The sequence below is a fragment of the Cryptotermes secundus genome, unplaced genomic scaffold (genome assembly GCF_002891405.2).
Source record: "Cryptotermes secundus unplaced genomic scaffold, Csec_1.0 scaffold41, whole genome shotgun sequence".
Classification (NCBI taxonomy): Eukaryota; Metazoa; Arthropoda; class Insecta; order Blattodea; family Kalotermitidae; genus Cryptotermes; species Cryptotermes secundus.
Genome location: NW_019731215.1, coordinates 585,834 through 597,985, shown reverse-complemented (window position 1 = coordinate 597,985; position 12,152 = coordinate 585,834). Strand labels below are relative to the sequence as shown.

At 38.4% G+C, this 12,152-nt stretch overlaps 1 protein-coding gene across 1 annotated transcript in view; it reads left to right on the top strand.

Annotated features, from left to right (window-relative positions):
* The window catches only part of LOC111866387 (mediator of RNA polymerase II transcription subunit 15), a gene marked incomplete at its 5' end in the record, with an annotated part of 45,864 nt that overhangs the window by 4,646 nt on the left and 29,066 nt on the right, over positions 1-12,152 (top strand). Inside the window, 6 exon segments of the mRNA XM_023855286.2 lie at positions 1,583-1,670; positions 2,436-2,487; positions 3,311-3,409; positions 6,659-6,736; positions 9,126-9,223; positions 11,272-11,508. Coding sequence (XP_023711054.1) covers positions 1,583-1,670; positions 2,436-2,487; positions 3,311-3,409; positions 6,659-6,736; positions 9,126-9,223; positions 11,272-11,508 — 652 coding nt within the window.

Here is a 12,152-nt window from a genome sequence, read left to right as displayed (position 1 = left end):
ATGATGATGATGATGATGATGATGATGATGATGATGTCAGGGGTCGATGAAGTTTTCCTGCTTTTATAATGCAAGGCTCTACCATGAGAAAAATAGTAAATCTTAGTCAGATTTTTCACTATACCAGAAAGAAAGCTTCATAATCTGCTTTAAAGCAAATGCATACTTACATTGAAAAGTGCTGTCTTGTGGGGTATAATGCCATATGGTCTGTTGAAAGGCAATTGACTCTTAGAGGGACGTTTTGACTCAATTTTCAGGGTCAAAGAATAAGCCTAACAGTATACCAGGTTGAAAGCAGGTGGCAAGCAGACCTGCTTTCATGCTGGTATCTTTCTTGGCTTTGGCTTGCCATCTGCTTTCATGCTGGTGTCTTGCTTGGCTTATTCTTTGACCCTGAAGATGGTGGCGATATGTTTCTTTGAAATGTTGGTTGACTTTCACTCTGCTTGTCACCTGCTTTCATGCTAGTATGTTGCTTGGTTTAGTCTTTCACCCAGAAGATGGAGAAGATATGCTTCTCCGAATGTCGGTTGACTTTCAGTGGACTACATAGTGTTGTATCCCAGAAGGTAGTACTCGTCATAACCACTGCTTTGAGAACCTCAAATCCTGTGTAGTTACATTGTCAGGCTTTAAACAGTCTGATGTAAGAATAAAACTGGTGTGCTGTGTCATTGCATTTTGTGCTGAGCGTTCTTCCAATGCAAACCTGGTACTTCCATCTTGTATAATGGAGTAGTAATTTTCAGAAAAATTGCAAGTAACACAGTTTCTCCAGTTTTAAGTTTTGGCTTCAGTTCTTTATAAAAATGTGAGTGTTGTGATGATATAAAAGAGTGATGAAGCAAGATGTTTCACTATTCGTCAAATGACTTGAGTAAATCACTGCAAGATTGCACAGTTGTTTCTAGAGTTGACCTGTCAGTAGTCATTCACTGTCAGTAGATTACGTTGCCTGTGTTGTTTCCCTTTAAATCTCTGTTCACTGTTCCTGAATCTTGGCTACAATATCCTAAGGGTGTTGTTATTCATGTTTCTTCCTAGTTCCTGTTGTAAACATGAGGGCAGTACCTTGAAAGTGCCAGACCACATTTTTCTCATTGCTGCTGTATTGTACTATACATTGAGATATTGGGTTTTCAGACTTTATCCATCGTCATGGTTTTAAGATAACTAATAAAAACACGATTGAGGCTAGCTCTTTCTAAGGGACCCAACAGAATAGGTGTCTTCCCTCACCTGAGGACGGAAACAGATCCAGTTTCTGAAATGTTGTGTTTTTCTTAGTTATCTTAAAACCAAGACGATGGATAAAGTCCAAAAACCCAATATCTCTGTGTGTTATGCACCATTGTCAGAATCCTGTAGTAACTACTGGTACTATTCATTGTTATCCTGCTGATTCACATTTAGTAATAAGTAATCTTTGCTATTCATACAACATAGTTGAATGAATGAAGAAGGAAAATAAAGACAGCATGCAGAGGCTCTGCGCACCCTTTTGTGGTCTGTAGGAAAATACAGAAAAATATATGGGTGATTGTTGAATTGGAGCTGTTACAAACTGGCTGTTTTTCAGAGATGAAGCCATTCGGACATCTGGTATGCCAACAAGCAAAAATAGCATGGAAATGGAGAACCATGTCTTCCAGAAAGCCAAGTCAAAGGTTAGCTCACTTTATCATATGGTACTGTACTGTACTGTACTGTACTGACACTAAACAAGGAAAAGTTTTCCATGATTTAAGTAATATTCTGGTGATTTGAAAAGGATGTAGAATGAAGTGGCTGTGACATATTTTGTGGCCTGTTGTCATCATTTTCCTATATGGACTGGGATAAACCATGAAAAAATGTCAGTATATCATCTCATCCAGGCATGACTTTTTAGCACATGCACAGATTTTGTCTCACCACCCATCACCGTGTTTCTACCTCTCCTTTTAGATCCTTCCATTCCTTCTCCTGTATTCTTTCTCATTCATTTCTTTGTTCATTTTTTCATTCCCTTCTTTCTTTCTTCCCCTCTATTGTTGTTTCTCCTGATTGTGTTAAAATTGTTTTATCAATACCCTGGGCATGATATTATTGCTTTTTTATAGATCATATTATTAGCAGCATAGGAGCATTTTTAAGTATGTAGTGACTGAAAATAATTCTGTTTTAATAGATTCTGAATGTGATATTCCAAGATTCAGCTTTTCAGAAATGCTGTGCTACTCCTTTGATTTTTTAATGAGATTGCATGTGTGTAAAAGAAAGTGAAAAAGGAGTTAAAATAGAAGCTTAGTTGTATATATTTTATTTATTCAGCATATGGAATATACAGCACTGTTAGAAATTATATGTGGGAATTATGTTGGCGTTTTTATACTGTTATTACATCTGCCATTATATTCTGCCTTGAACCAATCAAGTAACATTGCTTTCAGGAAGAATACCTTGGATTTGTGGCAAGGCTGATTTTGCACGTCCGAGAGATGAGTAAGTAGAGGTTTATGTTTGTGAGCAGTGTATACCTAATCCATGTCATATGACCAGGAGAGGAAAGTTTTTACGAGTTCAATATCCTGTCCGGTTTCCGGACAAAGGATCTGTGAAACTATGTAGCTATGTATGTATGTATGTATGTATGTATTTTAATGTACAGTAAAAAAAATCGTTATAGCTACATTTTCAGCTCTGCAGAACACGTGTTAAAATAAAAGGATCCAGAAAAAAGTATCCAAAGCATTGGAAGGTACCTCCACACTCAGTGCATCTTCATGGCCTTGTGCTTATTTGGTTAAGAATGGGGACAGCTTTATCTTTTTACGTTACCATATTGTTGGAAGAATGATGTGGCTCAGGCATGGCTGAACTGTTAAGTGAAAATGGAGGCATGCCATGGTTTTCTAAAAGTTCTTAAAGTGGAACCACATCCCTTTTGCACTGGACCCTTCATTTGCTCAATCTGTTGTATGCATGAAGCAACTTGAGAACTGATGAATGGAGTTTCATGAAATTTGATATTGTGGAGCTGTAAAATTTGTCAGTGCATCCAGTTATGGTTACAGTCAGATGAGAGTAACTGATACTTTACATGAATCCCTACTTGTGTGCATGCACTTATCTTGGGCATAATTAATTAAATATTTATCAGAGTGAAATATGTTTTAAAAACTGTTGAGAAAAATTAACCACACCTTTTATGCTTGGAGCACTTTTCCATAAATCTCTTGATTTTTTAGATAAACAGGAATTGTGATGTTAAGTATACATGACAATTTGAAATTTTTAGTAATTCAGTTTCCTCCCCCTGACTCAGATGCAAAGAAGGGACCTGGTATTGGAGTACCTGGTGGTGGTACTGGAGGCCAAGCTGCTCAAGATCCGATTGGTGCCCTTCAAAATCTAGCTCGTCAAGGTATGTTAAAGAAATAATATAATGGTATTCAGTAATTACTGATGTTCATAAATATTTTGCATGTATCATACTTTACACTTTTAGACCATTGTAATATACATTGTACATAACATTTCATTTAAACATAATGCACATATTTATAATCAATTAAGGTCCCCCTCAAATAAAATCTTTTAATTTCTTTCTAACAACTGAAGTATAAAATTTTATAGTTCATTTTTAGAAATTCTTACAGTAATTTATGTCAAAAATTCATATTTAATTTTTAAAATGAGAAATTATTTACACCTATTTAATGTTGAGGCTTCACTGTCATAATCCAGAAACAGGAAAATAGCAAATTATGGCCATATATTTGAAATAATTGTAAAGAGTTGAGTAAAAACCAGATTTTAAGTGTTCCTGGTCATAGTTTCCTTGTTTAAAACCCATGTAGAGCTGTAATTTCTGGAAGCCGTTTCTGTTCATTATGCACTTGGAACATAAAATGAGAGCATTATTATTATTATTATTATTATTATTATTATTATTGGAGGGGGTGGGTTTCCCCATGCACCGTGACTAATGGTCTGTTGTACATCCCCCTTTGATATTCTACCAGTCGTCATACCCTACCGGTACTGGTGCATGCTGTCAGCCCTGTTCAGCCAACAAGGTTGGCCCTCGGTACCCGATACTTCCCACATCTACCAGAGGCATTGGAAACTACTTGGGCGGGAAACTTTTTGCCTAATTTTGCTCAGAGGTCTCCTAGAGACATGAGGATCCTTTACTTGCCATAAATCTACAATACGGGACCCACAGCTTGAAAGTCCCTCCCGGAGGACTTGTTCCCTGAATTTTTTCGCCCTTAAAAATTCCACAACCTCCGCCGGGTTTGAACCCACGTATCTTGTGTCATGAGATGGGAACGTTACCCCTAGACTACGGAGGCCGCTTAGAATGAGAGTAAGTCAGATTCAAGCTCTTGAGCTCCTTACCATTTTTTTATTTTTGTTTTGCATAAGAGTGATGGCTGAAGCAAGAACCTGCTGCACTAGAGTAATTTTGTTGGCCATTTTATGTCCTTATTTCTTTGTTGTCATTTTCTTTGATCTTCTAGGTTAATTATTTGTTAAATGCATACAGTGTGGCTTACAGTAACTTGTTTTGACATATAACTCTGAGAAACATAATGAAATGGAAAACAGAACAAATATTTTTGACTGAAAGTGGTACTCAAACTACCATTTAGCAATGTGTGTACCATGGTATGCTACTTGGCTACATAAAGATACTGTCTAAAATTAATATGGATTTGAATGTTTTCATTTCCTGAAGAGGTTACTGATGTATGAAAATAATGAAGATTAAGTCAGCATTCCCAGCATCATGAGCATTATCTGAAGCAAAAAGTGAAAGATTTTCTTGTACTTGCCGCTGACTACTTATTAGGAGCAGACATTTACATGCAGAAGTCCTGCTCACTCTGCATATCTGCAGTGTGTGAAATTAAAAAGTGGAATCATCCATATGTATGCTACGTTCTTGGCCAGTTGTAAATGCAGTATTATTGCTTGACTCTTTGTGAATATTAATTACTTTTCTGTGGATGAAGCAGTAGAACTTTTTGACACATTGAAACACTGGATATTGTGGATCTTTAATAGTGCTGCTGAACTGTTGGCTTTTGCTTTGTTCATTGGTCCATTAACTGCCTGTTCTCATTGCTTAAAGTTTGGATTGATTCAGCCTTCAGGCCCTTAACTCATGCTAAATGTGATCCCAAAAACAGTGGACCCCGTTTTGAGTATCATTTTAACCCTTACACTTCTGTAGTCGACATATGTCGATCTCTGAAGAACATGGTGTCCTTGCTGTAATTGACAAAACCCTTTTTGCAACTTTAGAGTTTCAAATCTCAGATTTCTTTGCACCAATCTTATTCACACTTGGCAGTTGCAGAGAGTCATCTATTGGGAACGTAATGAAGCATCATTCATTTCAATGGCTGCATTCTTCTGCCCTCTAACTTAAGAAATGTAAAAGGTTGCATCTGCACAGCGAGGCACACGCTCCGTGGTCATGTGGCGTGGGTATTTCACAGGGCCAGTAAAAATTGCTTCGTATAGTGCGCAGTGCTTTCTACAATAGTTTTAAATAAAGTTGTGGACTTTGGTCAACATATGACATAGTAATAGGACTAGGATAGTGAATTATGTACTTTTTTGACCATCTTGGACAACCCTGATTTAAATGGAGTTTTTCCCTGTGAAAAATACTGAATAATTCAACATTTTTGCAACTTCTGCTGCCTGTTCCCTGTCTGAGGTAAGATTAGTTACATTTTATCACTAATTTTTATACTTTGCAATTAAATTATTTATAAGAGATTTATTCAAAAATAATTCAGCACAGTGGGTACTGAGAGTTATGTAACATACTAGCAGTGAAAGGGTTAAGGAGCTGGCTGACATTTTTCAGTTACATGTTAGAATGACTCCACACGTGCATGGTGAACACTCCTTCTTTAAAGGTGATCAGGTTCTGTCTTCAGGCCTACCGTTCTTAGAGTATAGAATGTGAACTTATTTCACTATACAGAATTCCACATGGTGATATGGCTGTAGTGTAAGAGGTTATGAAGGAACATTGCAGTAGTTTAGAATTGCTTGTTGTAACTGGAAGTGCCAGGAAAACGCTGTCATATTATGAGAGATTTTTCCATGTATATAACAGTAAGTAATTGATGCTGTGGATCATTTTGCTAAGATAGTGGAGTTTCATACTTGTTCTCCCATGGTTACACTGTCCTTGTTAAAAACTATGTGCTAGTTCCACCTTTATCCACCACAAATCCCACATCCGTTGCTTGAGTATTGAAGTTGGGCTTGACACTGAGAAGCTGATATCTTGACAATGGCATTATCATATAGTGCTGAAGGTACAGCATAAATTTAAAGTAATTTTTAATTATTCTAATAGAAAGATTAATATGATTGTATTTTATTTCAGGAGATGGGTCTTGTTTTGTGGCTCAAGCATCATATATGAGTAATCTTTCACCAAGTACATAGTTATTTGGTGAATGTGAATGTTGTGCCATCAGTGTGTTAAGTAAATCTGTGTGTGCAGTGTAGACAATTTCATTTTCATTAGATGACCATAAGGTTTCCTTTCCATGGTTTATGGGTCATCTGAAGTTTGATATTTCAGTTTCTTGGATTCTTACTGATTTTCATTGTTTGCTATTAATAATTCTGTCTACAGGAACAGGGAATCAAATCATGGGATTAGGACCACAAGGAGGAGGTATGGTCCAGCCATCATCCATTCCAGCATCAAGCTGTAAGTTCACTTTTAAATTTTATACAAAATATTAACTGAGCTTGTAGCCTGTCCTCGCCTTCTTTCTTTATTCTATGTACTTTTAAGATATAAATAACTATTCTTCTTCTGTGGGCACTACAGTGAATATAATACTTTAATGAAGCTTTGCCTGTTTTATGATTGCTCCCCATTGGTCTCGATCCTGTGACTTTCGTCTCCAATTTCAAGATCTTCAGCTGAATCCAATCATCTGATAGCAGGTCTGCCTTCTCATCGAGTACCCTCTGGTTTATGTAAAGTTAACTTCTTGCAAGGGTTTTGCTCTTGCATATATATATTACTCGTACATCTCTCATCTCTTGAACTGGTTTGCTGTTTTTCATTAAATCTGATACAGGAGCATAGTATTGTTACATGTACAACCATTTGTAGACAACAGGTTGATAAACAAGTTCGCATGAAGACAGATTCTTGGTAAAGAGTCTGTTACTAGCTCACGCAACAATAGGATGAATGTTTATAGCTCGTCGCTAGGGAACAATCAGCACACCAATAAACTGGCGAGATAGTTGTCAAATGACTTGTTTTCAGTGTGGTTCATGCCATGCCCAGTGCTAAGCAACAGAACTCTAAACATGTGTACAATAATAGGTGTTTTCTATGAGGTCCATCTGAAGGTTTATAGGTGACAGTTAAGTCTGTTTTGCAGTCATATTTGAGAAACTGTGAGTCAAGGACATGAAACAATCATGGAAAAGAGTCCAGGAGGGTTCAGCAGTTGAGAGTACAAGAATGAGAATGGAGCATGTCCTTAGTGAACTGTGAAGATTAATTGAGTACAGATAAGGACAGGAGTACAGAGTGATTGAAGACAAAGTAACAAGAAGTTTTGTAACCATACAATGCAAAGGACTACAATGTTTTGTTTACATGTGTCGGTACTTGTCACTACATCAAAGCAGAAGTATACCTCACACCCCACTCAAACCAGAGGGACCTGAACCCAATTGGCCCTAAAGGAAGCCAGGCTTCCCTCCTACCTGAGCGGTATCTTGGGACGAGAGAGGAATTCTAAAGAACTAACAGCTTGAGAGTTTCCTTACGCAGTTCCAAGATGGTAAAGTTTATGACGGTTCACAATCCCCGGACTAAAACAAAACCAGCCCAACACTCTCCCTACTTTTAGAAAGAGCCATATGCTCTAATAAAAGAGAAATGTGTCCGAAAAGACGTGGGAGAGAACCTTTTGTCACGTAGAGAGATGGCCCTCCGACTGGTCATAACTCGCCAAATGTTAAAACCTGCTTTTAGAAAGGAGCGGCGAATTGTTTCAATAGTTGAGGAAAGGGACCAATTTTCAACACCCGATTCGTCGCGGACATACCCTTAGAAGACCGTGAGATTGAACCCTCTTGATCCACCCCGGGTCAGAAAGACTGAAAGCGTGTGAACCCCAACTTTCGCCACGAAACGGCTGACCATTGGAGGAATGAGAAACTATAGAACCCTCCCCCCTATTGTCTAAATCCAGCCAATCCAGAGATTTGGAGGATGGCAACCAGGCGTTCCCCAAATTTTCGCAGGACCTCTGAATCTGCAAAAACAGTCAGTTCTTTTAAAAAGTCTTGTAACAACAGTTAAACTCACCGGACGCGGAGATAGCCCTCTCCATCATCTGTTAAGTGAAAATAGTATTTGAACAACGGGTGGAGATCATGGAGAAGTAACAAATTGAGTTGTATCTCAGTGACGCCTGGATTACAAACCAATAAAGGAAGTGGTGCCAAGTGTTTGTGTGTCCAGTGTGTTCTTTTCTCCTCGTCGGAGTAAGGCCCTAAACGACCTGAGCCAGAGTCTCGCGCCAACCACGACTAGCCCGATCACCATCAGCTCCCACCCCGTCCACCTTTTCCCTTCACTTCGCAGCTGTACCCACAGTTGCTGGCACCCATAGACAAATCAGGCCAAGTCCTGGACCCGATACCCCTTTCCATAGTGAAGAGAAGTGGTGGAGTTGGGGAAGCGGTGGAGCCAGGTAAAGCCGACCTAGCTGCAAGCTCCACGACCAATGACGGCAGCGGCGAGAACGACAAGAGAAAGGAAGGAAGGTAAAGAGTAGCAACCAATCGGTGTGGCTAGAAGCCTCACTGGGTGGAACGGTGAGAGTTCCATTGTGATTTGAAGTGGTAGTTCCTGTGTTGAGATCCATTGCCAGGAGATGACTAGTGAAGATGGAGAATCCTAGTGCATGTGCAATGGTGAACTGTAAATTGTGTAAATCAGTGATAGTGTTGTATTAATTGTAATTAAGAGAGAGAGTGTAACCAAAGTGCTAATAAATTACTGTTACTGTTAAGTTACTGTGAGTAACTAAGAGTTAATTTTAATATAAATTAGTTATTTGCAGTGTTGCAGACATTAAACCAAAGGCCGCAGGGGCTGTCAGGCATGCAACCTATGCAGGACAAAATTCCACCAGGCATTGGAATGGGTCCTGGTCCACAGGTGGGTTTTGTTCCGAGTTTTGCTATAAGTTACTAACTCTTTGTAGAACCAGCAGCCTATATATACACACGCACATGCGCACAAAATCATAATTTCTTTTCACATTCAGCATTGCCTAGAAATGATTACTAGCAAGAAGGTTGATACAGAAAGAATAATATGAAGATAAAAAAGTAAATATCATATTTATTCACATATTTCAAACATTTCTCTCCATTTTCAGAATTGAATGTTGATTTTTGTAATGGCTTGTGCAGTCATCATAGTTGAATTATCATAACTGCTAACTGGAAAGAGGAACACAATTGCATGAAATGGAAGTGGGCTCACTCTCAGTTGAAAATGTTATTTAGTTTTTATGTTGCAGAGATTTGTGAACTTCATCCCATTGTATGCTGAAAATGCATTGGAAATAATGACAAATTATTAGATATTGCAGGAGTGCTGAGCTCTTTGAAATCTCTGTGAATGCCAGGTATAGATGTAGCAGTGTCATAAAATTGGCCCAGAATATAAGATAAGATAGCTTAAATGTTTTCATATTAAAACATTATGTCTTTATTACATTTTGGTGCATTCTGCAGTGTGCATTTATTATCGTTTGAACAATTTTTCACTTTGATACCATAAAGCATCTGTTAGTCATAAAAAAAAGGAGGGTTTTGGCAGATCATATGAATAATATGAACGAAGTTTGCTGTGTTCCTCAGCACTTTCAGTTACTTTCATTTTAATACATACTGTATGATTTGAATATTTAATCATGGTGTATCATCAAACAAAAAAGAACATGCACTATTGCAAGCTTCAATGTTCTACCCAGCCAAAATCACTCAAAGGACATTTTACCAAGTTATGCATGAGTAGCATGTTTAGATCAGGCCTCTGGACAGTGTTTTCGGGGAAATCTAGGCTATTCAACTAATGGCAGAAGCTTCAAAGTAGAGACAATACTTGCAGGCTGCTGAGCTTGATACATATGATTGTCAGCTTGACTGAACATTGCAAATTAGCACTTTTGGTGATGGTATTTTTTATTGATGCACCCTTCTGTTAATTGGATAAAATATTTTGGAACTTCTTTCCGCCGGAATCAAGAGGGTATGTGAGCTGCATTGGTGACATGATTGAGTAAATATAGTAGGTCTTACAACTAAAGGTTCTAGTCTCATTATTGTCGATTGATGTTTCCACAAGGGTGAGTCATCTTATGCCAGTCCTCAATCTCCCACAAACTATGTCTCCATTCTTCCTGTATTATATTTCAGTACCTTATTCTTAGTCTAACGCAGTGGTCATTTATTTGATAATCACTCCCATTTGTGTTACTGTGGCTATTTCTATGCAGAATTTATTAGCCTGCTGATATCTTTTTGGTAAGCAAGACTTAGACAACATAAATGTATGGTCCAGTCCCAGAAATATGTGTTTTTGGGCCCAGGTTGCTGCAACAGGCCTGTAACCACTAATCAGTGTTGAAAATTACAAAAAAAAAAAAAAAAAAACCTGTGATTTTAGTCTGCAAGTGAAATATTCCAACTGGGTGACCGCTGCTTGTCGGCAAAGTTAGTGCCTGTGGTCTAGTGGTCAGAGTTTCTGCCTACAGATCCAGAGGTCCAGGTTCAATTCCCGATGCTACCAGATTTTCTGAGAAATAGTGGGTCTGGAACAGGGTTCATTTAGCCTCATGAGGATAATTGATGAGCTATTTCAAGGAAATATAGCTCCGGTCTATAAAACTGAAATTAACAGCCATGGTGATTCGTTGCCCTGACCACGCGACACCCTCAATCTGCTAAAGTTGGCACTTGAAAATTACATGATAAACATATTTTCATTGACCTCTATGTGGGGGGCAAAATAGCTGTAGCATAAAGCTGACCATCTCCATCTAGAATTGAAGTTAAGAATGTATGGTGATAGGTCTCCACTTTCCCATACATCTTCATGACATTGTATTTAATAAAGTGTAGGCACAGCTTCCCTGTAACTCTTTAACATTTATCTTGTAAGTTTGTAGTCATAGCTATAATGTCTCAATTGTGCAGGTTGGACCAATGGTTGGAATGCCAGGACAGATGCAATCTGGACCCCTACCAAATGTTTCATGTCCAAGTCAGATGCCTGGTCAGATTCCTACCCAGATGCGAGTTCAGTTGCCAGCACAGATGGGTGGACAGTTGCAGGGTCAAATTCAAGGTCAGTCTCTGGGCCAGATGCCTCAGATGGCAGGACAAATGCCTGGCCAGATGTCCCATATGACTCAAATGCAGCAACCAAGAAAAGTGAGTAGTTAAGTTGCTTAGCTATCTCTTTCAGTACCATACACTTACCAACTATTCATTTTCGCAGCAGAGTATGTTCATATTATGTTGCTGTGCAGTTCATTTCTCTTGTTTATGTTTCATATACTGTATTTATGGGTATTGAAAGGCGTAGGAGTTACATATACCAGGTGACACAAAAGTAAATGTTAAAGGAAAAGGTGATAAAACTGAATAGCTATACAGATTTGATATAAACGCATATAAGTTGTGTAGAAAAGTATATGTAAGTAATTGTAGAGGAAAGTTTAGTTTGCTTGATTCATTACAGAAAAATATTTTCCATTTTGAACGTTAAGCCTTCAGCGTGGTTTGCTGTACACGGTACACTGGTATTTAAACGGTCCTACCTGCGGTTTGCCATACACGGTATGCCAAGCCGTAAGCTTAATTTCGAAGGCCCATAAATATGGAACAAACCATGCCAGCAAGATGATGATTGCACTGGGCTGTTGTGAAAAGAATGCGCTCTCTTTGTGTAAACATAACATTCAATTTTCTGCAGCTCTGCCAGTCAGTCTAAAAGTAAACGCGTGACCTCACAGTGGTATCAAGGAGTGACTATGATATCAGCATACCACAAAGATGATATGAATGAATAAAGC